This window comes from Amblyraja radiata, chromosome 5, assembly GCF_010909765.2.
Source record: "Amblyraja radiata isolate CabotCenter1 chromosome 5, sAmbRad1.1.pri, whole genome shotgun sequence".
In the NCBI taxonomy this organism is placed as follows: Eukaryota; Metazoa; Chordata; class Chondrichthyes; order Rajiformes; family Rajidae; genus Amblyraja; species Amblyraja radiata.
Genome location: NC_045960.1, coordinates 54,292,952 through 54,320,888, shown reverse-complemented (window position 1 = coordinate 54,320,888; position 27,937 = coordinate 54,292,952). Strand labels below are relative to the sequence as shown.

General features: G+C 43.1%; 1 protein-coding gene across 11 annotated transcripts in view; it reads left to right on the top strand.

Moving 5' to 3' along the window:
• Positions 1-27,937, top strand: part of ptprk (protein tyrosine phosphatase receptor type K) — a 575,861-nt gene that overhangs the window by 361,446 nt on the left and 186,478 nt on the right. For all 11 annotated transcript variants that reach the window (XM_033021238.1, XM_033021236.1, XM_033021234.1 and 8 more), the window contains exon 8: positions 27,633-27,935. In XM_033021238.1, the coding sequence (XP_032877129.1) occupies positions 27,633-27,935 (303 nt within the window). The remainder of the gene's footprint in view (positions 1-27,632; positions 27,936-27,937) is intronic.

The following is a 27,937-nucleotide window of genomic DNA, read 5'->3' as shown; positions in this document are numbered from 1 at the left end:
CCCCTTAAGTTAAGAATATAATGACAAAAAAAGGTAGGAAACAACCCCCTCTAACTATGTGACCCCTGTTCTTCCCCACCCACACCACAGCCCTCTCACTCCCCCACTCCCTGACCACCCACCACCCCCCCACCACCCACCACCCCCCCCACTACCCACCACCTCCCGACCACACATCGCCTCCCCACCACACATCGCCTCCCCACCACACATTGCCTCGTCCCCAGTCCACCCACCTGCCTTCCTCCGGCCCCAACCCCCATCCCTGCTGGGTGTTCACTATCCCCCCTCTCCAACACCGAATGGTCTGTCCTCAACAGAGGTCTTACCTTTGTCCCCCTCCGTCCCCACCTCAATCAATTCCGCGCCCACCACGACTCTTCTACCGTCGCCTCCGCCTCACAGTGTACTTCCATGGGAAGGAGTCCTCGCCCCCCACTGATGACCCCTTTTCCCGTCTCCAACTCACCCCCTCCTCGTGGAACCCCCCTCATGGCCAATTTCCGGCTTTAGAACTCATCATCAATAACTGCCGTCGCGACATCAACTGCCTCAACTTCTCCACTCCCCTGTCTCACTCCAATCTCTCCCCCCATGAACGTTCTGCCATCGACTCACTCCGCAACAACCCAGATTGGGTTATCAACCCCGCCGACTAGGGAGGTGCCATGGTAGTCTGGCGTGCCGATCTCTACAAAGCTGAGGCCACGCGCCAACTCTCGGTCACCTCCTCCTACTTACCCCTGGACCATGACCCCACTGACGAGCACCAGGCCACCATCTCCAGCACCATCACCGACTTCATCAACTCCAATGCCCTACCCGACCGAGCCTCCAACCTCATCGTTCCCCAGCCCCGCACGGCCCGATTTTACCTTCTCCCTAAAATCCACAAACCTGACTCTCCCGGAAGACCCATTGTCTCGGCCTGTTCTTGCCCCACCGAACTCATTTCCAAATACCTTGATTCCATCCTATCCCCCTTGGTTAAATCCCTCCCTACCTATGTTCAAGACACCTCAGACACTCTCCGTCGTCTCCGCGCATTCCATTCTCTAGGCCCTCACCCCCTCATCTTCACCATGGACGTCCAGTCACTCTACACCTCCATCTCCCACCAGGATGGTCTCAAAGCCCTCCGGTTCTTCCTCGACCAGAGAAGCAACCTATACCCAGCCACTGACACTCTCCTCCGCCTAGCGGAGATGGTCCTTACCCACAATAACTTCACGTTCGACTCCTCCCATTTTCTCCAAATACAAGGCGTAGCTATGGGCACACGCATGGGCCCCAGCTATGCCTGCCTATTTGTCGGTTACGTCGAGCAATCCTTGTTCAATATATACCAGGGCCCCATCCCCGACCTCTACCTCCGCTACATCGACGACTGCTTTGGTGCCACCTCCTGCACCCGCACACAACTGACTGACTTCATCCACTTCACCACTAACTTCCATCCGGCACTCAAATACACCTGGACCATTTCCGACACTTCCCTACCATTCCTTGACCTCACTATCCATTGCAGGTGATAGACTTCTGACCGACATCCACTATAAACCCACTGACTCCCATGGCTATCTGGACTACACTTCTTCCCACCCTGCTTCCTGTAAGGACTCCATCCCCTACTCCCAATTCCTCCGCCTACGCCGCATCTGCTCCACGGATGAGGCGTTCCACACCAGGACATCTGAAGTCCTCATTATTCAGGGAACGGGGGTTCCCCTCCTCCACCATAGATGAGGCTCGTATCAGGGTCTCTTCCATACCCCGCAACACTGCTCTCTCTCCCCAACCCCCCACTCGCAACAAGGGCAGAGTCCCCCTAGTCCTCACCTTTCACCCACCAGCCGTCACATACAAAAAGTAATCCTCCGTCAGTTTTGCCACCTCCAACGTGACCCCACCACTCGCCACATCTTCCCATCTCCCCCCATATCTGCCTTCCGCAAAGACCCCCGAGTATAAGATTCAGGAAGTTATGTTGCAGCTTTACACAACTTTTGTTCGGCTGCATTTGGAGCATTCCACGTAGTTTTGATCGCCCCATTACAGGAAGGATGTGGAGGCTTTGGAGAGGTTGCAAAAGAAGTCGACCACAATGCTGCTTTAATTAGGGGGTATTAGCTACAAGGAGAGGTTAGACAGACTTAGATTGTCTTCTCTGAGTGGAGACGTGATAGAAGCAGATAAATTTATCCGAGGCATAGATAGTCTGAAATCTTTTTCCCAAGGTGGAAATATCAAAGGCGAGGGCATAGTTTTAAGGTGGGAGGGGCGTTTTAAAAGAAATTCACGGGGCAAGTTTTCTTTTACACAAAGGTGCTGCGTGCCTGGGACACACTGCCGGGGGGGGGGGGGGGGGGGGGGGGGTGATGGTGGAGGCAGATAAGATAGTAGCGTTTAAGAGGCTTTTAGATTGGAACGTGGATATGCATAGAATTGAAGGATATGAATCCTGTACAGGCAGATGAGATTAATTTATCTTGGCATCGTGTTTGGCACAGACATTATGGGCTGACGGGTTTGTTCCTGTGTTGTATTGTTCTATGTTCTATAAATGTGGATTGTTATTAATAGCATGCTGACAATAATGGCAAAATGATACAAAATATATTCATTGTTTAAAAGCGGATCACAGTGGTTTGCAAGCACTAAACTACCGTGTCATTTTCTCTTCTTCTTCTTTCATGTGGCGTGCACAGCCTAAAGTTGCTGGACAACTTGTTCTATTTGATCTTCCGTTTGCGCACGTCGAGTTGATTGCATTAGTCGAAACAGGGCGGACCATGTGAAGGTTGCAATCTTCCACCCCGTCATTTTCTCTCAGACTTTTGCACATTTGAACGAAATTACATTACAAATGACTATAGGTGAATTTTACACCAATTCACCCAGGAGGTCAGCCTTCTCATCTTGGAAATCAATCTCATATATTACTTCAACTGTGGTCGTAACAATATGGTATTTAATTGCAGTGTGGCTTCTTTATTCTTATACTCCCAAGACCCTTCAAGTTTGAATTATATACCATTTTCCTGGTTCATGTTTTGCTGTGCCTGCTGATTAGTTTCCTGGAATTTTTGTACAAGGACCACAAACTGCTCAGAATACTAACATTTGCCAGTCTTGTCATCTTTTCCATTTTACCTTTTACACTGAGGATAATTTATATTTCCCACATTGTAACCCAAATGCCACTTAGTTGTCCAGTCACATTCATTCCCAGTCTTTTAGCGTTCTCACAATTTATTTTGATTCGATTTTATAATACCAATAAAGTTGGGCAGGATGCACTCGGTTTCCCTACTTGCCATTGAAATAAATTGTAATGTGCTTGCAGTCTACTACATGCGCTAACATCTTGAAAGTTTCCCCTTTTACCCTTTTCATTTCTGATCAGTAATCAATCCTCAATCCAGACTGTTGTACCTGTTGTCCAATGTGCCCTCATCTTTTAATAACCCCCTTCTTAGTGGCACCTTATCAAGTATCTTAGTCATAGAGTTATATAGCATGGTACCAGGCTCTTCAGCCCAATTTTCCCAAGCCAAACAAGATACCATGTACATGCTAGTCTCACCTACCCACATTTGGCCTATATCCCTCTAAACCCTTCATACCCATGTACCTGTCCAATGTAGAAACAAAGAACTACAAAAATAATCTTTGTGAAAAACAATTCCTGAACGGTTCCATATGCTGCCAATATTGCCTTTTCAGGATGCAACAGGCTAATGCTGCTGGCCAATATTGGTCATGTTGCCAAGTTGCAAGATCCCAACAAGTGATGGGAGTTTAAACAATATGATAAGGTTATTGTGGATGGGCCAGAGGTGGCCTCATCTATTAAATGCAATGAGAAATCTTGTCCTGGCCCATTTTTCTCATTTGTAAAATGTTTCAAAGGCAGGTCCATGCGGGTCACCAGGGTTAATTCGACACAAAGACTCTCACGGCAGCGGCGCGACGCTTCCGACGAACGCCCGGGACTCTTGCACTGAGGCTGCTCCATGGCCAGAGCTGCAGCAAGCGACTCGCCAGCCCCGCAAACACTCGCTAGCCCCCGCTCCCTGTCCGCATCTGCCCCCGCCGCTCCATCCCTCCCTCCGCCACGGCTCTCCAACACCCGCGGCCCATGCAGTTGATATTAGTTTGGAAATTCGCATTGATCAGCGTAGAGCGTAAGAATTTGGCGAAATGCGTGATTCTCAAGCTCAATGCGTGATTCTCAAGCTCAATGCGTGAGAGTTGGTAGCTCTGGATTTATAATAGAAAAAAATCACGTGATTAAAGTGCACATTGTCAGATTTTATAAAAGACCATTTTTATACATTTTGGTTTCACCATGTAGAAATTACAGTTGTATTTACAAATAGTTCCCTCATTTCAGGCCAGCATAATGTTTGGGACACATGGCTTCACAGACGTTTGTAATTGCTCAGGTGTGTTCAATTGCCTCCTTAAAGTAGGGATAAGAGAGCTCTCAGCACCTAGACTTTATTCCAGTCTTTCCATCACTTTTGGAAGCTTTTATTGCTGTTTATCAACATGAGGACCAAAGTTGTGCCAATGGAAGTCAAAGGGGCCATTATGAGACTGAGAAACAAGAACAAAACTGTCAGCCAAACCTGAGGCTTACCAAAATCAACTGTTTGGAACATCCTTAAGAAGAAAGAGAGCACTGGTGAGCTTACTAATCGCAAAGGGACTGGCAGGCCAAGGAAGACCTCCACAGCTGATGACTGAAGAATTATCTCTATAATAAAGAAAAATCCCCACCTGTCCGACAGATCAGAAACACTCTTCAGGTGTGGATTTGTCAATGACCACTGTCCGCAGAAGACTTCATGAACAGAAATACAGAAGCTACACTGCAAAATGCAAACCACTGGTTAGGCACAAAATTCGGATGGCCAGGTTACAGTTTGAAAATAAGTACCTAAAAGAGCAACCACAGTTCTAGGAAAAGGTCTTGTGGACAGATGAGACAAAGATTAACTTATATCAGAGTGATGGCAAGTATGGAGGAGAGAAGGAACTTCCCAAGATCCAAAGCATACCACCTCATCTGTGAAACACGGTGGTGGGGGTGTTATGGCCTGGGCATGTATGGCTGCTGAAGGTACTGGCTCACTTATCTTCATTGATGATACAACTGCTGATGGTAGTAGCATAATGAATTCTGAAGTGTATGGACACATCCTATCTGCTCAAGTTCAAACAAATGCCTCAAAACTCATTGGCCGCCGGTTCATTCTACAGCAAGACAATGATCCAAAATATACCTCTAAAGCAACAAAGAGGTTTTTCATAACTAAAAATTGGTAAATTCTTCAGTGGCCAAGTCGATCATCCAATTTGAATCCAATTGAGCATGCCTTTTATATGCTGAAGAAAAAACTGAAGGGGACTAGCCCCCAAAACATGCATAAGCTAAAGATGGCTGCAATACAGGCCTGGCAGAGCATCACCAGAGAAGACATCCAGAAACTGGTGATGTCCATGAATCGCAGACTTCAAGCAGTCATTGCATGCAAAGGATATGCAACAAAATACTAAACATGACTACTTTCATTTACATTACATTGCTGTGTCCCAATCATTATGGTGGCCTGAAATGGGGGGACTATGTATAAACACTGCTGTCATTTCTACATTTTGAAACTAAAATGTATAAAAATGGCCTAGAGTAAAATCTGGCAATGTGTACTTTCACCAAATGTGTTCTTTTTCTGTTACAAATATCAAATTGTGGAGTACAGAGGCACATAAATAAATGATGGGTCTTTGTCCCAAACATTATTGAGGGCATTGTAACTTGTGAACTTGTGTAAATCTCGGCGAGCTTTTACTCTGCCAAAATCTGGGAGTACATCACTATTTTCCTTTAATTTCCTTGCTAGTTACTTTGTTTTTTAAAAAAACGTTTAAAAAAAACATTCTCAATACTATTTCTCTGCCATGAAACAACTTAATTCTATCTGCAGTGTTCTGTGATCCCATCTTGAATAATAGATTGCAGGTTTTCCTTTTCCATTAACGTCAGCTTAAGTAAATTCTGTTTCTTGTAAAACAACCACTGTTTTTTTGCACCAAGAGTTTAGATTAAGGTTACTACTATCTACCATGGAAACAGGACCAGACCCTCAAGAGATGGTGGAGATGAAAAGTAATGCACCTTCAATTTTCAACCTCTTATAACCCTAGTACGTACACAAATGTGTTGAGGGATTTGTCTGCATTTAATCAAATTTATTTTTCCACTGCTGCTTTTTAATATTAGTTAAGTCTTCCGAGTCTCAATAAATCTTTGCTTCTCCATTATTTCTGACATTCATTTCTTCTGCTGTGAGGAGAGACATAAAATATTTATTTAATGTCTTTGCCATTTCCTTATCTCCAACCCATATCCCCAATTTGTAATGTTCCTTATCTGGCCCATTTAGATACCTTCGGATGCTTTTACTGGTTACATTTTTTGCATTCGCAGAAAATACTCCAACAAGGGTGTTTTTTAAATTTGGCCAAGGCTGAGGCGACTTCACAGATTTGTTATATTTCAACATGTAAGCACATTGACTTTTTTCAATGAATGAAGTATCATACAGAAAATTGAAGTAAACATTTTCATCATGGATTGTGGCTTTCCAATTACTTCCACCACTGTACAAGCAATCCTTTGCCTTGTCGACAAAGCATGGGCTCCATCCAGTAGTCCCTGACCACTAACTAATCTTAGTAGAGTGACTCCTCTTTGCTGTCTCTGATGCATCACCATCTTTGCATACCAGACTACAGTTCATCATGTGCAACCTTTTTTTCATAAAAATAAGATTTATTTTTATAAATTAATTAATTTTAAATCAAATTAAGTACTTTAACCAAAAAGGTTAGTTCTCTTGGATTTGTGCCAGCTTCCTTCACTCTTGCTATTCTGCACGTTAACTCTGTTTATGATGCATCCAGTTAAACTTCAACTCAGTGCCTTGGCAACATCTACTTTATCCCTTCTTATCACCACATAATTAAACATTTGGAAGCTAAATAATTCTCTATCATGCGATGATAGTAACAAATTAATTGACAACAACTAGAATTAATCATTACCTTTAAGCAGAAATTGTTTGGAAGTTTTCTGGCATCAGAAAATCACTAAAGACAGTTTAGGAGAGGTATTTAAAACTTCAACCAGAGAGAAGTGGGTGGAAAGTCAAAATAATTAATGAAGAGACAAAGGAATTTATATTGCGGCCAAAGACAGTGGCCTTGCAAGATCCAGGATCTGGCTGGATGAATTTATATCTCATCATAGTGCATTACTGGATGCAATCCAGAGATGCTAAATCATGCTTGCTTGGCCTCTCACGGATACTGGTATTACCTTGCCTAATTGGTCACACTTCATGAATGCATTGCAGTAATAAATCTCTTAAAAGACACCTCTTAAAGGGCATAGGACTGTTTATTGCCCACCAGATACACATGAAAATTTTCAGTAAGTGTGATTTGATTATAATGAGTAATATGAAATTTGGCCAAGTCACCACTCTCCTAGCGACCTCACTGCATAGTGCAGCACCATGCAGAATGATGCAACCCCAAATGGCCCCAGAAATTTTAAATGCAGAATCTCCTTTTCACAATAATCACTCTCAGTGAAAAAAAGGTGTAATTTAGATCTTACAATTTCTTCTTCTTATGTGTTCAGATTTATATTTTTTCATTTAGCTAGGGGTACAATGGAAGTCAGGAATTTTCCATCTGCTTGAAGCAGACAGCTGATAAAAGATTCCTTTTGATGTTGAAAATATTTTCCAGTACTGTCAGCAAAAAGATAAGACACTGTGTTTGAGGACGACGGCAGCCAGAAGTTGATGTCCCTTTGTTTGACAAACTTTGATGACCAGACAACTTGTTTACCTATCTACATGAATTGCTGCTTTTCCTTATAATCATGACTCTTATTGCAGCAATAGTTTTCAGGATTTCTTTTGTTTTGGTGAGCATGGATTTAGCATTTGGATCTGATCACCATATATCCTCCATGTTGTGGTCTTTATTCCCACAGCCTGCCCACCATTGACTCTTTCCACTCACCAACCCCCATCTCCCCCAGTTTCCATGGAGCCAAACCATGGAAACTATTCCACTATTTTTATTCCTTGATTCGTCCCAAACCTGACAAATCTATCTCAAGTATCTCAAGTCCACTATTGCCTTCCCATTGAGTTCCTTTCCCACTGACTACAGATTTCATATTCTGTTTCTGTTGTTCACCAATATCGCTGTCATTGTTTACAAATGTACCCAGGTCCTGCAGCTTGCTTCTGATCCTAAAAATCCCCTGTCCTATAATTTCTGCTATTGACTTCCACTGTACAGACACAATCCACTTGCTGAGATTTCCCCACCTCTAGTGCCCGTCGCCCTCAGTGCTCCTTCTCTATTACATTCCGCTAAATAGAGCGGGATTTGGACACTTTGGCTTGAAGTAGAATGCAAAATGAAACTATTTACATAATTATGCCAGCTGATGCACAGGTCTATAGCCCAAAACGTACATAATTGTTTGTAATTGATGTAGTTTAACTGATCCAGTCATCATTGAGGATTGTCATCTCTGTGTACATGGTTCATTGCCTTCATTTTAAAATTAAAATCCCTCTGCAGTCCCATACGATTTATCCACACATCTACCAAACAAATGTTTAAAAATACTGAAACCTCTAGTTTTTAAGAAAACTGTTGGGTGAATGCAATGGTTGTTTTGCAAGTAAGATTAAACTAAATTTCAAAAGTATCTAACAGTTGGAAAGCTCATGAGTAGGTAGAGAAATGAGTGGAATGGAAGTTGCCTATAGACTTTATTTCGAGAAACACTTCCAGATTTATGCGACGAATAATCTTCAATCAGTGAGCTGCAAACCATTTTTTTTCCCAGCATGAAATAGCAGTGATGATAATTATAGTGGGTGCATAATCAGAATTATCTCTAATGGTTCTTTCCCCAAATGCAATGCCTTTTAGTATCAAGATTAAACTCTGAGTGCCAGTGTTTCATTTGCAGCAGGAAATTAAGGAAGTAGTCAGGAATTTAAATGTGTGCAGATGGCTGAAGTGGGGGGTTCATTGGTCTGCATGACTGTGGAACAAAACGGCAAGGCATCAGGTTAAATCTTTCAATGACAGCTTGCTTTTCAAATGCTAATTTATGGTTCAGTCTCCTCCCTGAATGTTCTGACTGGTTTGATTCATGCTTTTGTGAGTGCAGGTGTTCTGCTGATAAGTGACTTGAGCTTTCTTTGGAGGGTGTACACATATGGATAGTACGCTAACTAAATGTTTAACCAATTAGACCATTAACTGCCAAGAAAAAAACATTGATTCTATGAACTCTGCCGACTATGTCTACAAATATATAGTCTACTATTACTAAATTTGAACTGCAGTTGTCAGTGTTGGTTAGTATAAATCCTGGGATTAAGGTTTTGAGTTAGTTTTACTTTGGAAATGACCAATCACATCAACAGGATTAATAGTAAAATAAAAAGCTACGTCATGTCACCAGTCTTTTTTCATCAATTCACAGCTGTCTTTGGTTAAAGCTTGCAGAATGTTTTGTTTAAATTGACTCATTTTACTGCGGATGCTGGAATGCCTTTCTTGGTGCTGTTATATTTGAACTAACAAAATAGATCAATTGGCGATTATTAAACTGGTAATACGTTGATATCAGTGAAGAGGTTACTTACAGAAAATTATTCTTCTGAACAAGAAGATGACAATTCTATGAACAGTCGTTGCCCGTTTTTTAACTGGTCCTTAATCTGGATCACAACATTCAACAGCTAATGATATTGTCTATATGGCCTGTTTGTATTATTTGTATTATTTGTATTGCAGGCAATGGAATTTCTGTGGATGTTATTTATATAAACCATCAGAAGTTATTTTATAAAATTCCAAGTGAGAGGTTGTTAGTTTAAAATTAAAGATCGTGAAAGTGAAGGGAAATCATTGACCTATGAATTATTGAAAGATAGAAATTAGTGCTCTGATTGGAAGAAAGTGGTGGTGTCCACATGGACTTGTGCTGGAGTCTCAACTGTACATTATATTAATAACTTGAGGTGAAATATCCAATTTTCCCATGACACAAAGATAGCTGACACGCTGTGTTCCATAGATGGGAGCAGTAAATCACTAAAAAGACTTTGATGGATTAAGTGAGTCGACAAACCTGTGGCAGGTGGCTTCCACCACAGCTAAGGGTAATTTTATCCATGTTTTGGATAATGTTACCCACAACCACATAGATATATATATACATTGGAAGATTTTTATTATTATGATGATGAAAATCATGTAGAATGTTGAAGTAAAAAGATATTTAGATAATTGCACACTGATATAAAATATTACCAAAAGGGCTGGGATATAAAAGGGCCACGCAATTTATCGTAGTAATACAAATCCCTGCGGAAAGGGTAACCCATCCTTCTTCTGGGTTAGAAGAACAGATGAGGGCAACATTTATGGAATTCAAATAGACGCATAAAGATAGCTATTAACTACAGCAGACAAGAAACAGTAGTTAAAGAACTGGTGTTATCAGAACAAATGTCAGATTCAGATTAATGTGCTGGAGTAATTTAGCGGGTCACGCAGCATACCATCGAATAATCCTCCTACATTTTTTGCCACTTCCAACAGAATCCCACCTCAAGTCACATCTTTCCATCTCCACCCCTTTCCGCCTTCCACAGAGACTGTTTCCTCCGCAACTTCCTGGTTCACTCATCCCTTCCCACCCAAACCACCCCATCCCCAGGTACTTTCCCCTGCAACCACAGGAGATGCAACAGCTGTCCTTTTCCCTCAACTCTATCCAGGGACTCTGACAGTCCTCTCAGGAGAGGCAGAGGTTCACTTGCACCTCCTCCAACCTCATCTACTGTATCTGTAGTTCTCAGTGTGGACTCCTATATATTGGAGAGACCAAGTGCAGACTGCGCGATCATTTCACTGAACACATATGCTCAGTCCGCCAAATATTTTACTGCCCCTTCCCATTCCAATACTGACCTTACGGTCCTGGGCCTCTTTCACTGTCAGAGTGAGGCCACATGCAAATTGGAGAAATAGCAACTTGTATTTTGCTTGAGCAGTTTACAACCCAGCGGTATAAATTTTGATTTCTCTCATTTCAAGTAAGCCTTGCATTCCCTCTCTGTCTGGCCCTCCCCCACTCCAGTTGTACTGCCAGTTCCATTGTTCTCATCCATATATCCTTTGTTATCACCTCTTCCACAGCTAACAATGGACCATCGTGGGTTCCACCTTTCCTTGGTCAGAGGTGCTGGCTCTGATTAGTTCTGAACCATTTCATAGCTCTAGTTTCCCTCTCCCATGACTCTCAGTCTGAAGAAGGGACTTGACCCGAAACATCACGTATTCCTTATCTTCAGAGATGCTGCATGACACACTGAGTTACTCCTGCATTTTGTGTCTATCTTCAGCTTCCCCGGATAAGTGATATCTTGTCTCGGGGTGTTCTTCGGAGTGAATGTGGTGGGGGGAGGGGGTGGGATAGGAAGGACGTGGGGAAAGCTGGAAGAGAGAGGGGGGGGTAGGTCAAAACCTGATGAGTGATAGGTGGATACTGAAGGGGGGGGGGGGGCTGATCGGCAGCTGGTGAAGTGATGAAAACACAAAAGTGTGAAATAAAGCGATTAAGGATGAAGAAGCAGGAAATGTGAAGCCAGAGGATGGAATATAAGTCAAAGGGGATTGGGGGTGAGAGATGAAGGTGTAAAATGGATGCACATCCAGGTAGGCCATTGTGGCATTGCAATAGAGAAAGGGAGGAATATAGGGGTTACTTTCCTAAAGTAAGTTACTTACTGTTGGGTTATGAGGTGCTGTTCCTCCAGTTTGTATGTGGAAATGGAGATTGCCCAGGTCAGAAATGTCATTATAGAAATGGGAAGCGGAGTAAAAATGGTTTGCAACCGAGACATCCAACAAGCCTTAGCAAATTGTTTGCAGATTAGATTAGTTTATTGTCATTTTCACCAGGGTGCAATGACATCCCGTGTTCGCATGAAGCTCACGGTGTATGCAGTTACATGAGGATGATAGATGTGACAATAAGTACAATGACAAATGCAAAATAACAGGAAGATGCAAAGATTGCAATCTGAAGTTGTACAAAAATAATTCAGGGGCCAGGTTAGGTTGCGGGTGCCTCGGAAGTTAAAGCTGTCAACCATTACTGCAGCAACTCTTGTTGATTAGAACAGGGTAGCGTTCACCCTCCTGGTTCCTTAGGTCAACATTCAACACTTTTGTCTTGCCGACAATAAGGACTAGGTTGTTGTTCTGGCACAATGACACAATGGTCTCTTTCCAGTACTGACAACAATGGTTTCATTGGCAAACTTAAAGATTAAGTTGGCATTATATTTGGTCACACCAATATGGGTGCGCTGGGTGCAGATCAAGGGACCGAGCGCACAACCTCGAGGATAGCCAGTGTTCATTATCAGGGTGGAGGAAATGTTATGTCCAAATCAAATTTACTCAGGTCCGTCGGTCAGAAAGACCAGAAGAAGCCAGTTGAAGATGGAGGCCACAGATCAAGGTCCAGTTTAGAATTGAACTTATTCATATGCAGTTGAAGGCTGAGCTGTACTCAATGAATAAATTGACAAGACCTAAGTAGGAAGGAATTGCAGATGCCGAACGATTGAAAATAGACACAAAATGCTGGAATTACTCAGCAGGACAGGCAGCGTCTCTGGAGAGAAGGAATGAGTAACATTTCAGGTCAAGACCGTTCTCCAGTCTGAAGAAGTGAAGAAGGGTCTTCAGACTGGAGAATGGTCCAGGAAGGTTCTCGACCTGAAATGTCACCCATTCTTATCAAGAGATGCTGCCTGTCCCGCAGAGATCCCAGGCTCCCGATGTTAAAGTCAGCGCCGCCGCCTGCGGCTGGCTGCTCCACAGTCCCGCCGCACCGTGATGTTCACCTGCAGTCTCAACATTCCAGAGCTCCAGCGCGGCGACCCGGGCAAGGCATCGCATGCTCCGCTCCGCCATAGCGCTCCACGCTGCGCTGCCGCCGAAGCCAAGGTTCTGGGTGGTCCCCTCAGGAAACGCCGCTCCAGGCAAACGCTAGTGCAGTCAAACGCTCATCATATGTTAATCCTCCTAATTCCTGGGATCATTCTTGTAAACTTTCTCTGGACCCTCTCCAGAGCCAGCTCATCTTTCCTCAGATATGGTTCCTCAAATTTGGTCTCAAGACATCTTACTGTCTTTCTCCTCGGTAAATACTCTCTGGTTACCCTTCTCCCCCTTATGTATTTATAAGATCTTTTGGGATTGTCCTTAATGCTTTTGGGATTGTCCAGAGCAATCTGATTTCCTTTTTTTGTTTACTCCTTCGTTCCTGAAATTCCTCCAGGGATGCACTTGATCCCAGCTGCCTATACCTGTCCCATGCATCCTTCTTGTTTTTTGACTAACGTCTCAATTTTTGACTAACGTCTCAATTTCCCTCATCAGCCAAGCTTCCTTACGTTTGCCTGCTTTGCCCTTCACTCTAACGGGACGTACACATCCTGAGCTTTCTTCAGTAAATACATCCCACTTGGCCGATGTTCCTTTCCCCTCAAATCACCTGCTCCAGTCAACTTGAGAGAGACCTTCTCTCATACCCTCAAAGTTGGAACCACTCCGTCCCTATCCATAACTATCTTAAACCTAATCGAACTGTGGCCACTGGTCCCAAAAGGCTCCTCCATATACACTTCATTAACCTAACTTTCCCAATTTCCTAATACTAGATCCAGCATTGCCCTCTCACATGTGGGGGCCTCCACATACTGCTTAAGAAAACTCCTGAATACTTTTGAGTAATTGCACCCCATCTAAACCCTTCACACTATGATTTTCCAAGTCTGTATTGGGAAAGTTAAAATCTCCTACTACAACAACCTTATTTGACCTGCAGCTGTCTGCAATCTCCTGCCATGTTTGCTCTTCTAATTCCCATTGTCTACTCGGGGGTCTGTACACCTCGAACAAGATGATCATCCCTTTCTTGTTCCTCAGCTCCACCCATATATCTTCACTAGACAAACCATCCTTAATGTCACCTCTGGACACAGCCGTGACATCCTCCTTCTCCAATGCAACCCCGTCCTCTTTTTCCCTCACCCCTGTCACTCCTGAAGTTCCTGTACCCAGGAACATTGAGCTGTAAAAGGTTCAAGTTATCGGTGAAGACAGTAGCCAGTTGATTGATCACAATTTCAGAACCCTTCTAGTGGGTCTGTGCTTTCTGAGAGTTTACACTCTTGAATGCAAATCTACTTCTGCACTGAGATGTGGTGGATAAAGTGAGCAGAGGATGGGAGGACGTGCCTCAGATTAACTCAATACCTTTGAGAGTTTGAAAGAGATGTGTCATTGCCAGAGATCGCCCCCGATTTTGGCTTGTTGCCCATGATGGTATTTACATCCTGCCGCAGTAGCTTAAATTGAATTGAGCGTCACAATTGTCCTGGAATTTTCTATTAGCATCCCTGTTAGCCTTACGGAGATCATACTTGGCCACCTCATAGAGTATGGGGTCATCCTTCTTGAAAGCCTCTGATCTGGATGTTAGCAGAGAGAGCAACTCCCTGTTCATCCATTGCTTCTGGTTAAAATAGACCCTATTTGTTTTGGAAATTTGTGATTAATATTTGCTGTGTTTGTGATTTTTCAGTGGAAGTATTGAAGGTGACGCATTATAAATTGGAGCCACAAGGGATTGTGTGTGGCGATGCTCAATTGAAATTAAGTAATATTAGTCCTGTTTATCCATTCCAAAGTGCAGTTGATGAAGTAAAATCTATGCTGCACATCTTGCACCTTTTACAAACGATTGCAAATGCTTTGTTTCTTTTTTTGTTTGAAAAGCTTTTTCTTAATTGTAAGATAATATTTGATACACACCCTGCATTTTGAAAATGTTGCCCGGATTTCATTTCTCCCAAAGGCATTCTCAAAGATGATTCCACACAACCTTGCTGTGCTTTTCTTTTTGGTTATGTGCCATATTTCAACTTTTAATTTAAACTCTGATGCATGTGTCAGTGCTTTCGGGTGCCAAGCTTTTTAAATCAAACAAATTTATTAGAGCAGAGTTCCTCTGATTCTGGCCTTCACAACTATTGATTAAATGTGACAGGCATACAAACTGTTAATCCAGCAAAGACCAAGCACAATAAATAATACTGCACAGTGTTGAAGGACTGCAGTGTAATTCTGTCTCTGTACACTGCTGATTAGTATCTTGCCACTACACTGGCTAAACAGCCCAGAATTTGACAGTTTTATGTTAAGCATTAATATATCTGTGATAAAACAATCAATATCTAGTTTGCTGAATTAGTGAAGTATCATCAGACTATTGCTTATTTTAGCCACAAGGGTGTTATGGATTTTTATTTACAGTTGCCCAAACCATCACAAAATTCATTGTAAACTGTATTAATGAAACATTTTTAACGCCGCATCAATTTTTTAAAAGCTTACGGCTAAAATGGTTTAACTTGGATTTCAAATTCAGATATATAAGTGCTTCTATTTGGGGTCAAATTCTCCAATCACCTATTTTCTCTGCTGGCATTGATTTATTTTGTGTACTGCTGGTCTCTGTCTCCCTAATTAGCTAAGCCCAGGGGCACAGAGTGGAACTGAGAAGCAGTATTAAAGTATGTAAATTGAAAGTTCAATTGGCAGTTAACAAAATTTGTGCGAAGAGCATCATGTTTTGAAATGTTTTGTTTATTCAAGCAAAATACAAGATTATCAGAGACCGCTGTAATCCTAATTCCATACATTAAAGGAAATGTCAATCACCAAGAATTAAGTGAAAATTCTGTGGTGATTGACATAGTTGGCATACCCTCTGAAAAATTCTGGATTTATCTTCTTTGCGCAGAAAGGCAACGATTAATGGTTTGAAACTAATTGTTTAGATAATTCGATATGCGCTTTGGAGAAACGTTGTCCAAATCATGTGTTAAATATCTATTTGCATTTGATTCTGACTTTGTGATTTACAGTCACGGTCTCAAATACATTAATACCCACTACTGCCGACTCGTAATAGCCAAATCAATTTAACTTGCATAACCTTCAGTCCATCAAATTCTATCCTGTTCTATACGCAGCTATGTTCCTACATTTGCTTGGGGACATTGCTTCCCTACTTACAGCTTTTTACAGCAATGTCCGTGGCATTTTGCAACTTGTATGCTAATTAAAAGATGACCTTTGCTGCAGAGGGTTATTACATACTAGATGTTCAGCTGTTGCACCCAGTTTATTAAAAATTTCCAACTCAAACTAGGAAGAATTCTATGAATAAAATATATATTAGAGGGGGGGGGGGCAGTTTGAGACAACAGTTTTATCAAGGGAATATCGTAATATAGAATGTGCATTGAATTCATGAACCTCATCACAAAATCAGTATTATACCCTGCTTCTTTATATACTCTTGCAATAAAGGATAATTAAAGTAAAAAAGAAAAATTAAAGATGGATACACCTTGGATGAACATAATATGATATATGATCACATTTAGAATATTGATTGATTGCATTTCAGTTGGCAGATATGGCCCTTGTGTCTGTTTTAATTAGGTTGAGTTTTCTGCAACTTTTTTTCCCACATGAATGTTTCTAAAAAGTTACTGATGAACAACAATAATTCTGTTAAATTACTTATTGAAAAAATTGTCAATAAATTGAACAGCCATTTGCCCTATTCTTCTTGGGGCCCCTACCACTGCTGAAAGAAGTGGCTCTAAGCAATTACCCGATCAGGTTCCCCTTCCCTAAAGTATGACTCTGGAAGCTGGAGCTCAGGAGCAGGTTAGTTCAGGTATGAGGTTAAAGCCTTGGCCAATTTGTTTCGGCTGCTGGTATATGAAGTTATTGACATGGTTCAGTCACCCTCATTTGGTGCAAAGATTGTAAACGTTTTTTGATAACCATTGGGATCAGATTGGGCAATCGGTTCCAGGTGTACACTTCTGTTTCACATAGCTTCCATGATCTGGATTCACCAAATACACTGATGACCTTGAGAAGTGGTGTCAACGCTCAAGGAACCTGTATAATTCACAGTAATTTACTTGAAGTTGGTAATTGCTGAAAGCAGCAGCTCATGTCAAGTATCCATCCTATCTGCTCCCCCTCACGAGGCAGTACCCAAGTTATGATAGCGTTCCTGTCCTGAGAACTGTTCGTAACCAGAACAGTTAGTAAGCTGGAAATGAACAAACGGCAGTATGTGGGAGAGGATGGCAGAAACAGCTGTGTTGGGATAGCCAGCAGATACAGGAGCTGCTGCCAACCGGCTTCACTGACTCTGTGAGTGAGTCTGCTCGGCTCAAACCAGTCCTTAATTATTGAGGCTCAGATTGGGGTTGGAGCTGGCGATGAGGCACATGGAAATGTCCCGTTCTCACGATGGAGAAGACACCTGGAGACCCATAGCTGCAGGCAAACCCTTCCCAATTAATCCTGCCGAAGCATCCTCATCTATCCCGCTGGCCTCCCAATGTACAGGGTTTCCATATGATAGGCATTAGTAGCCCTAAAGGTTGACTAGTATTCAACCTTTTTTTTTGCCAGTGTTTGTCAAAGCAACAGAACTAAAAACCAAAACTAATAAACATTAACCACCTTGGTGGGAAGGAAGAGTCAATGTTGTATGATCTCACCGAATCGTAGAGCAGTGCAGCATGGACATAGGCCCTTTGGCCCACCTTATTGCATTGAATTGAATTGAATTGAATACAATACATTTTATTAGCCAAGTACGTACAGTGCCCTCCATAATGTTTTGGACAAAGAACCACCATTTATTTATTTGCCTCTGTTCTCCACAATTTGAAAGTAGCAATAGAAAAAAATCACATGTGGTTCAAGTGCACATTGTCAGATTTTAATAAAGGCCATTTTTAAACATTTTGGTTTCACAAATTACAGCTGTGTTTATACATAGTCCCCCCCATTTCAGGGCACCATAATGTTTGGGACACATAGCTTCACAGGTGTTTGTAGTTGCTCAGGTGTGTTTAAATGTCTCCTTAATGCAGGTATAAGAGAACTCTCAGTACCGAGTCTTTCCTCCAGTCTTTCCATCACCTTTGGAAACTTTTATTGCTGTTTATCAACATGAGGTAGTACATCCTCTGTTGGGCCTTTTTGACTGTGGAGTCGATGGTGGTCTCCCATTTAAGTTCCTTGGAGATGATGGTTCCAAGGAATTTAAATGACTCCACAGACGTGACTGTGGTGTTGTTGATGGTGAGTGGGGGAGGGGAGGGGGAGCTCTCCTAAAGTCTACAATCAATTCCATTGTCTTAAGAGCATTGAGCTCCAGGTTGTTGCGATGGCACCAGGATGCCAGGTGTGTCACTTCCTGTCTGTAGGTAGATTCCTCCCCATCCTGGATCAGTCCAATTAGGGTTGTGTCGTCTGTAAACTTGAGAAGCGTGACAGAGGAGTCTGTGGAGGTGCAGAGAGTAAAGTGGAGGGGAGAGTACGCAGCCTTGCGGTGTCCCTATGCTGAGGGTCAGCGGGTCCGAGATGTGCTTTCCCAGCCTCACATGCTGCTTCCTGTTTGTCAGGAAGTCAGTGATCCACTGACAGAGGGGTTCATGCACAGTCAACTGGGAGTTTGGAGTGTAGTAGCTCTGGCACAATGTTGATGAATGCAGAGTTAAAATTCACAAATAAAATCCTTGCATAGGGCCCCTGGCAGTCTAGATGCTGGAGGATGAAGTGCAGGCCTAGGTCATCCACTGATCTATTGGCCCGGTATACAAACTGCAGGGGGCCCAGCAGGGAGTTTGCGATATTTTTCAGGTGGGCCAGCACGTCTTTCAAGGGTCTTGATGACGACAGAGGTCAGTGCGACAGGCCTGATTTCATTAAGACCAGTAATCCTTGGCTTTATGGGTACAGGAACAATAGTGGAGACATTGAAGCAGGCTGGGACAGTACAGGTTTTCAGGAATTGATTGACAATGTCTGTGTAGAGTGGTGTTAGTTGTTCGGCACAGAGCTTGAGGGTAGAGGGGGAAATATTGCCCGGTCCTGGAGATTTCCGGATTTTTTGTCTCCTGAATAACTTCTCCACCTCAATTTCTATTGTTACTGATGTTGGACAGCAAGCAGGGGGTGGGTAGTGGACGAGGGCCCAGTCTTTGCAGACTGGAGTCAGGCTGTAAGTAGGTGTGAAGTGGTGATTGGGGAGGAGTGGGTGGGGAAGGATCCAATCTTTGCAGACAGTATGTGACTCCCATCGTTATCTTCACTGCACTTCTTCCCACCCTGCTTTTTGTAAAGACTCTATCCCCTACTCCCAATTCCTTCGTCTACGCCGCATCTGTGCCCAGGGTGAGGTTTTCCATACTAGGGCATCGGAGATGTCCTCATTCTTTCAGGAACGGGGGTTCACCTCTTCCATTATAGCTGAGGCTCTCTCTAGGGTCTCTTTGATATCCCGCAGCTCTGCTCTTATTCCCCCCTCCCCCACTCATAACAAGGGCAGAGTCCCCCTTGTCCTCACCTTCCATCCCACCAGCAGTCATATAAAACATATAACCCTCCAACATTTTTGCCACCTCCAAAGGGATCCCACTACTGGCCACATCTTCCCATCTCTACCCCTTTCTGCTTTCCGCAGAAACTGTTCCCTCTGTAACTCCCTGGTCAACTGGTCCCTTCCCACCCAAACCACCCCCTCCCCAGGTACTTTCCCCAGCACCCGCAGGAGATGCAACACCTGTCCCATTACCTCCCCCCTCAACTCCATCCAAGAATCCATCAGTTTTTCCAGGTGAGGCAGAGGTTCACTTGCACCTCCTCCAACCTCGTCTACTGCATCCACTTTTCCAGGTGTCAATTTCTCTACATTGGCGAGACCAAGCACAGGCTCGGTGATCGTTTCGCTGAACACCTCCGCTCAGTCCGTCTTAACCAAGCTGACCTCCCGATGGCCCAGCACTTCAACTCCCCCTCCCATTCCCAATCTGCCCTTTCTGTCCTGGGCCTCTTCCATTGTCAGAGTGAGCCCCAGTGCAAATTGGAGGAACGGTACCTCATATTTCGCTTGGGTAGTTTGCACCCCAACTGTATGAACGTTAACTTCTCTAACTTCAGGTAGCCCTTGCTTTCTCTCTCTATCCCCTCCCCCTTCCCAGTTCTCCCACTAGTCTTACTGTCTCCGCCTATATTCTTTCCTTGTCCCACCCCCTCCCCTGACATCAGTCTGAAGAAGGTCTCGACCAGAAACTTCGCCAATTCCTTCTCTCCATAGATGCTGCCTTGCCCGCTGAGTTACTCCAGCATTTTGTGTCTACCTTTGCAGACTAGAGTCAGGCTGTGAGTAGGTGTGAAGTGGTGATTATCCATGTTGACCAAGTTGGCTTACAGGGCAAGTTCATTTGGCCCATAGCACAATAAACCCTTCCCATCCATATGTCTGAACAAATGTATTCTAAAAGTCATAATTAAAAAATATATATGTAGACATATAGCTCCATAGATTCCAGTGACAGCTCATTCCAGATGCGGACTCCTCTTGGAGTGAAAAGGTTGCCCCTAATGTCCTTCTTAAATTCCTCTCCTGTCACCTTACGCTTATATCTTCTTTAGAATCCTCACTGCCGTAAAAAAAGACTGTGAATGTTCACTTTATTGAATTGAATTGAATTGAATCCTTTATTTGTCATTCAGACCTTTCTGTCTGAACGAAATGTTGTTGCCTGCAGCCATACATGTAATAATAAACAACACACAATAAACACAAATTAACATCCACCACAGTGAGTTCACCAAGCACCTCCTCACTGTGATGGAGGCAAAAGTCTTAGGGTTACTGTCTCTTCCCTCCTCTTCTCCCTCTGCGCTGAGGCGATACCCCACCGGGCGATGGTAAGTCAGTCCCACGGTTCAAGCTCCGCGGCCCGGGGGTGGTCGAAGCTGCCGCCCTCCAGTCCAGCGGACGCAGCTGTTGCCACGGGAGCTCCGGAAAACAGGCACCAGCCTGTGACCTGCGAGCTCCCGACGATGTCGTCCACTGGCCCGCGGCCGAGCCCCGGATTCAGGTCGCCGCCGCCATAATGCCGCCTCAGCCACCGGAGCACTGTCTCCGCCCCGCACCGGGCCGCCCACACGAGAGCGTCTCAGCCCCGCACCGCACTGCCCACACGGGAGCGCATTCCAGCCGAGAGCCGGGCCGCCCACACGGGAGCGCCTTCCAGTCGGGACCCAGGCCGCCCACACGGGAGCGCCTTCCAGCCGGTAGCCGGGCCGCCCACACAGGAGTGTCTAAGCCCCGCGCCGTCCGCCCTCACCGGAGCGCCGAGTCGTGCCGCTGCCGGAACGTTGCCGCTGCTCGAAGATGGCCAGCCTCGCGTTGGTAAGTCCTGGCTGGCTCTACCTCCGGAGCCTCGAGGTCGGTCGCAGGTTGGAGGCCGCCAGCTCCGCCATTAGGCCTCAGCTCAAGCGAGGGAAGAGAAGGGGGATACGACAAAAAAGTCGCATTCCCCCGAAGGGAGAGACAGAAAGCCCTGTTTCAGCCCCCACACACACACATAACACCACCTAATAACCAAAAGTTTAACTGAACTAGACAAAAAAAACAACACAAAAAAAAGTAATAACCGACAGACTGCAGGCGAGCCGCAGCCGTTTCACAGCGTCGCCACTTCCGGAATTCATACTCCTTATCATACTCCTTATCACTTTTTACACCTTAATAAAGTTACCGCACAGCCTCCTATGCTCTAACGAAAGTCCGTGCCTATCCAACCTCTTCCTATAACTGAAACCTGCAACCCCAGATTACATCCTGGTGAATCTCTTGTACATTCTTTCCATCTTAATATCATTCTTCCTAGAGGTAGGCGGCCAGAATTTCCTCCAAGTGTGATCTCACCAATGGCTTGTACAGCTGCATCATTATGGGCCAACCTTTGTACTCAGTACCCTTTCGATGAAGGCAAGCACGCCAAACACCTCCTGCAACACACTGTCCACCTGATTTGCCATTTTTTGTGTGAAACTTGCACCAGTTTTCCCAGATCTGTTCTGCAACACTCTTCAAGGCTCTCCCATTTACTTGTATATCCTGCCCTTGTTTGTTATACCAAAATGCAACCCCTCACTCTTGTCATAGTTACATTCCATTTGCCATCCGTTGATCAACCTTCCTAACTGATCTAGATGTTGTTGTAAACTTCACTGTCTACTTTTTCACTAATTTTGGCTTTATCTGTAAATTCACCAACAATGTTAACCACATTGTTCATCCAAATTATTAATGCACATTATGAACAGCAGTGCATCCAATGACTCCTGCGGCACTCCAATTCACATGCCTGATTGGAAAAGTGGAAGCTGCCCTCAGTTGCCCACCATCCAGCTTAGTCCCGCTGTCAGCAACCAAATCTAGAGGTGCCTATTTTGCGCAGTGCATCCACAGCAAGGACAAGGGTTTGATGCGCAGTAGATCAAAAGTTGATATTTTTCTTAATTAGAGATAACATTAGAATTAAGAAGAGTGTATTCTGTGCTTTTCTCAGTTTTCATTAGTGCATGAATATATGTAAACAGTAAGTGTATGAGATTCTGTAATGAGTCAGGCTGCAGGAATTATCTCTGCTTAAATGAAGATGCATATCATTCTGATTTCAAAAGATTAGCAGCAGGTCTGGGAGCTTTCTACGTTTGCCAGCTGATTTGAAATGTGTGTAAACACAGTGGCATCCCCTCATACTGTGATGACCAGATGTCAGCTAATACCATGATGTCACTTAAAAATCAGTATCTGTCTATAATCATAGGAAAAATTATGACATTTTAATGCAAATATGTCAAAGTGGTTGTACAAATGTTAGTGCTTTTATGGAGAAGAATAGCACTGTAATGCATATGATAAACAATAATTAATAATTAGTGTCAGTTTTGTAAGTTGCAGATAAATTGTACAATTAGTGTAATTAGTATCCAGTATGGCTAGCTGGCAAGATAGATCACACTCCAGATTTTGTTGACTTGTTTTTAGTATGATGTATAGGATAATTTAGCAGCTTTGAACATTTCATATGCAACAGCTGTGGTGGCCTCATGCTTGTTCTTTGGCAACTGTCAGCACAGTTTCAAAATGTTTAACACTGATAGGGCTCTCAATTTAGATTTTTTCCCTATAATGGCTAATAAATCTTGCCACCGTATTCATTGGTATGCTAGAGGTGTATTTAAAAAGCATTTTGAAACTGAAGATAAATTAGCTGATGAAGTGGCCTTCATCATGAAGTCTGTAGAGATTTCTATGAATGCCATCATTCCATGTCAGCCTGTGCAGGAACGAAGTTCAAAAACTGTCTTCAGATTCCCTTTCTATGAAATAATGCTGTACATAATTGTAAGAACTTATAGTCATTTATTTTATCATTTATCTTCCTCTAGATACTATTGGACAGGCAACAGGCATTTAGCATCACCCTTTATGCATATAATACCACATTGACAGCAGCTTGCAACATTTGAAATACCTCGTCAAGTATTTGCAACCACTCATGAGGAGAATGTGCAAAGTTCACACAGGTGCATCAGAGATCAGGTGTAACTTGGGTCAGTGGAGTTGTTGGACAGCTGCACTGCCAGCAGTGAAACAAAGTCAACCTACTGTAGTCATTTAGGAAAGAAAAACCTTCAGTGTTTCTCTGACCATCCTGGAGTTTAAAATTAGTCTCCCTGCTTATTTTCTTTGTAGCTGATGCTTTCTTAAATATATCATCTAACTCCTTTACCCTGCCCACCAACACCAAGGAGTTCATAGTTTTAGAACAAGGAACATGCAGCAGTACATACAGGAACATGTCCATCAGCCAACCATGCCTGCACTAGCCATGATTCCAATCATAGAAATTATATTCCAATGCATTCCAAAATGACGTCCCTCATCTCACCCTATGTTATCTGCTGCTCATATCCTAATGAACATCAAGAGCTACTTTAGAGATACAGTGCGGAAACAGGCACTTCGGCCCACTGAGTGCGCACTGACCAGCGATCCCTGCACATTAACACAATCCTACACACATTGGGACAATTTACATTTATTCCAAGCCAATTTACCTACATACCTGTATGTCTTTGGAGTGTGGGAGGAAACCGAAGATATCGGAGAAAACCCACGCAGGTCACGGGGAGAACGTACAGAACCCGGGTCTCTGGCGCTGCAAGCGCTGTAAGGCAGCAACTCTACCGCTGTGCAGTGGTGCCACACTTTCTGCACACGTAATTGAGAAGATTGTGATTGAACCCGAACTCCAACTACACTACCACATGATCTCCCAGTTCTTTTGAGTTTTGGAGGCTAAGATCACTTTTCTCAACCTGTAAGATATTCAGTGACTGAGTAGCCACAGTTCCATAGGATATAAAATGTGCAAGGACTCTGAGTGAAGAAATGTCTCCTCATTTGTATTCTGGAATAACCTTACCTCTCGGCACCCTCTACATACCCAGCCCCAATTGGCAACAAGCAAACAGTCATTACCAAACTTGTCAAGAGTTGGATCTTTCCATGAAATTACTTTTCATTTTTTAAAATAGCATAGAATCTCTTCCCATCCTTGATATCTTCCGGAAAAAAAATGCTGGCATACCAGGAGTCAGGAGTTGTTTGGCACAAAGAATTCCCATGAAGTAAAGTGCTATTATTTTTGCTAATTATACATTTGTTTCCATAATCTGTGCATTATTGGTAAGGGAAGACATAAAAAGCAGGAGTAACTCAGCGGGACAGGCATCTCTGGAGAGAAGGAATGGGTGACATTTTGGGTCATGACCCTTCTTCAGACTGGTTAGGCTTAAGGGAAACGAGAGATATAGATGATGATGTAGATGAAGAAAGGTCTCAACCCGAAACATTCCTTCTCTCAAGATATGCTGCCTTGAAAAGGTTAAATGCTTTTAAATATATAAAAGATACATGGTGGAATACTTGACCGTAAGTTGTAGCTTATATTTTATCTCAAGCAGGCTTTCTCTCGTGGAAAAGTACCAATTGATAAGAGATAGAGAGAGAGAGACAAGCCCAGGCTCATCTCAGGTGGATGTATATTGAGACAATGACTAAGATGCCTTTGAAATGTCTTGTCTTGGAAGTACCAACTGATAAGAGACCGATAACTTTGAAATATCTTGTCCTGAAAGTACCATCTGATAAGAGACCGATGCCTTTGAAATGTCTTGTCCTGAAAGTACCAACTGATAAGATGCCTTTGAAATGTGTCTACTAATTGATAAGAGAGACAACTAACTGATAAGAGACAAGCCCAGACTCGTCCTACAGCGATGTATATTGGCTGCATCTTGTGACCATGACTAACATCTTTGGAATGTGACTAAGTGACACACAGTATAAAACACCATGCAAATCTTTGTTCATTGAAGTGGTGGCGCGGGGAAGTTGTTGCTTACTTGACTGGTGTATCCCCCTCACTTCCGCCGGCTGATGATCAGTAAAGCTTGAGTTGGTTTACCTAACGTTTTTGTGAGTTGTCTGTTATTTAAGTAGTGAACCTTATCAGCATGTCCTGCTGAGTTACTCCAGCTTTTTGTGTCTATCTTCGGTTTAAACCAGCATCTGCAGTTCCTTTCTACACATTGGTAAAGCATGCATTTATTGTCCATCCATAATTGAGGACGTGGTGGTAAGTCATGACCACCTTAAACCAACTGCAGTCATTTCTGTGTTGTTGGACAGGATACTTCTGGATTGGGAGCAAGCAACGAAGACAAACTAGCAATCCATTTCCAAGTCACTGTGATGTGCACCTTGAGAGGATCACATGGGTGATTCTGTTTTCCTGTACCTACAGGCCTTGTCCTCCTTAGTAGAAGTTGTCGTAGACACAAATGGTGCTATTAGGGTAGCCCAGGTGACTGACAGCAGTGATTTTGTAGATCATGTACACCATGCAGTCACTGTCTGTTTACTGGTGGTGGAGGGAGTGAGTAATAGATGCAGTACCAATAGATGCAGCAATAGATGAAGTGAGATGTTTTGTCTTGCCTGGTGTCAGTCTTTTTAAGAATTGGTGGAACTGTAATCTCAAGATATTCCTTTGTTTGAAAGCCTGGGGTGTCAGGTGCTTCATATTGAATAAAAAATAATGTTAGAACAATGCTGGTGAAAATTATACCGAAGCAACACATGGGATACAAATATGAAAATACCTTGCCCTGCAGAGCAAAGCTGTTTATACAATAAAGAACAGTTATATATTTATGCTATTTTATTTTAATGTTCCAAATTGAAAAACAATATCTGAAGGCATATTTATTTTCTTCTTGTATGTTGGAATAACCTGTTTAATACAGGTAATAAAAAAATATGGTGAATAATTATTAATATCATGTGCATGGACGTGGGAAAGGGTGGTTTTGGATCCAAGAGACACAAGAAATTTGATTGCAACCTTGAGATTTACCACAATGTTATGATGTAAAGGGACCAGGATTAAAAGCTATCTGAAAGTTCCTTTTCACCTTTTTTTTTTACCGAAGAATAATGAATGCTAGATTATTTTGTTGAACAGTAAAGAAATGCAATTGATGTGCCTTGCTCAGAGGAATGTACTTCATTAATATGATAGTGTCACTTCTGCAGCAGTCATGCCTTGCAGACAATTTGTAGTTTAATTACAAATACCACTTTGCTCTGCAATATTCTAAATCCTAAATCTTCTACAACATGCACATTATTAGGTTTGTGGGTGATATATATTTCAATCCAGTATCATTTCAATAACATTTGTTGGGAGCACAAAAAGAACAGGTTCGCTTGGGTAGCTTCCAACCTAACAATATGAACATTGAATTATCCAATTTCATCCCAATATTGAGCTGACCAATATATCCAAAAGACTCTCCTCCCCATGTGCACATCTGGAAGTGCGCCCATTTCTCCCCACCTGCTCCCCTTTCACCTATATTCCCTCCTCTGGTTTCACAATTTGCCCTTCTTCTATCCTCATCACACCTTTTATCTTTTCATCTCTGGCCTATGTCCTATGTCCAACCATATTTTGCCCAGCTTTGTCCTGCTTTACAGGCCTCTCCTCCACCACAATCAGTCTGAAGAAGGGTTCCGACCCGAAACGTCACCTCTGCATGTTCACCAAGATACTACCTGGCCTGACGAGTTGATCCAGCACTTTGTGTCTTTTTGTGTTAACCAGCATTTCCAGTTCCTTGCTTCTATCTGAATAGACTAGCGGGGTCAGAGGACTAGACTAAGTAATCATCTCTGGCATTTGCATTGTTTAAGTGGTTTGTTGTTTTTCTATATATGATGTTTTTAGTTGACTTATTGAAATGAGGTATCCTGAGCATTCTATCCTTTAACAGGCATTTGAGCATGAGCGTTTTATTTAAAACTTGTATTTCTAAAATTTTCCATTCAATATGTGATGCAAGTGAATATTTTATTTTATTACTCCTAAAATCTATCCATTTTTTTCCCCGAATAGAACCCATGAGGTCACCAAAAAGTCTAAAAATATCAGAGATATATGCCAGACATCTTGCTATTGAGTTGGATTCACTGGGCTACAATGTAACACGCTGCCACACATTTAACATCACCGTATGCTATCACTACTTCGTGGGCCACAATGAAAGCAAAGCCCGGTGCATGGAGATGGATCAAAAGGCATCTCGCCACATCATTCGGAATCTGCCACCATACACAAACATCAACATCAAAATGATTCTGACAAATCCAGAAGGAAGAAAAGAAAGCGAAGAGGTTATCATTCAGACAGATGAAGACGGT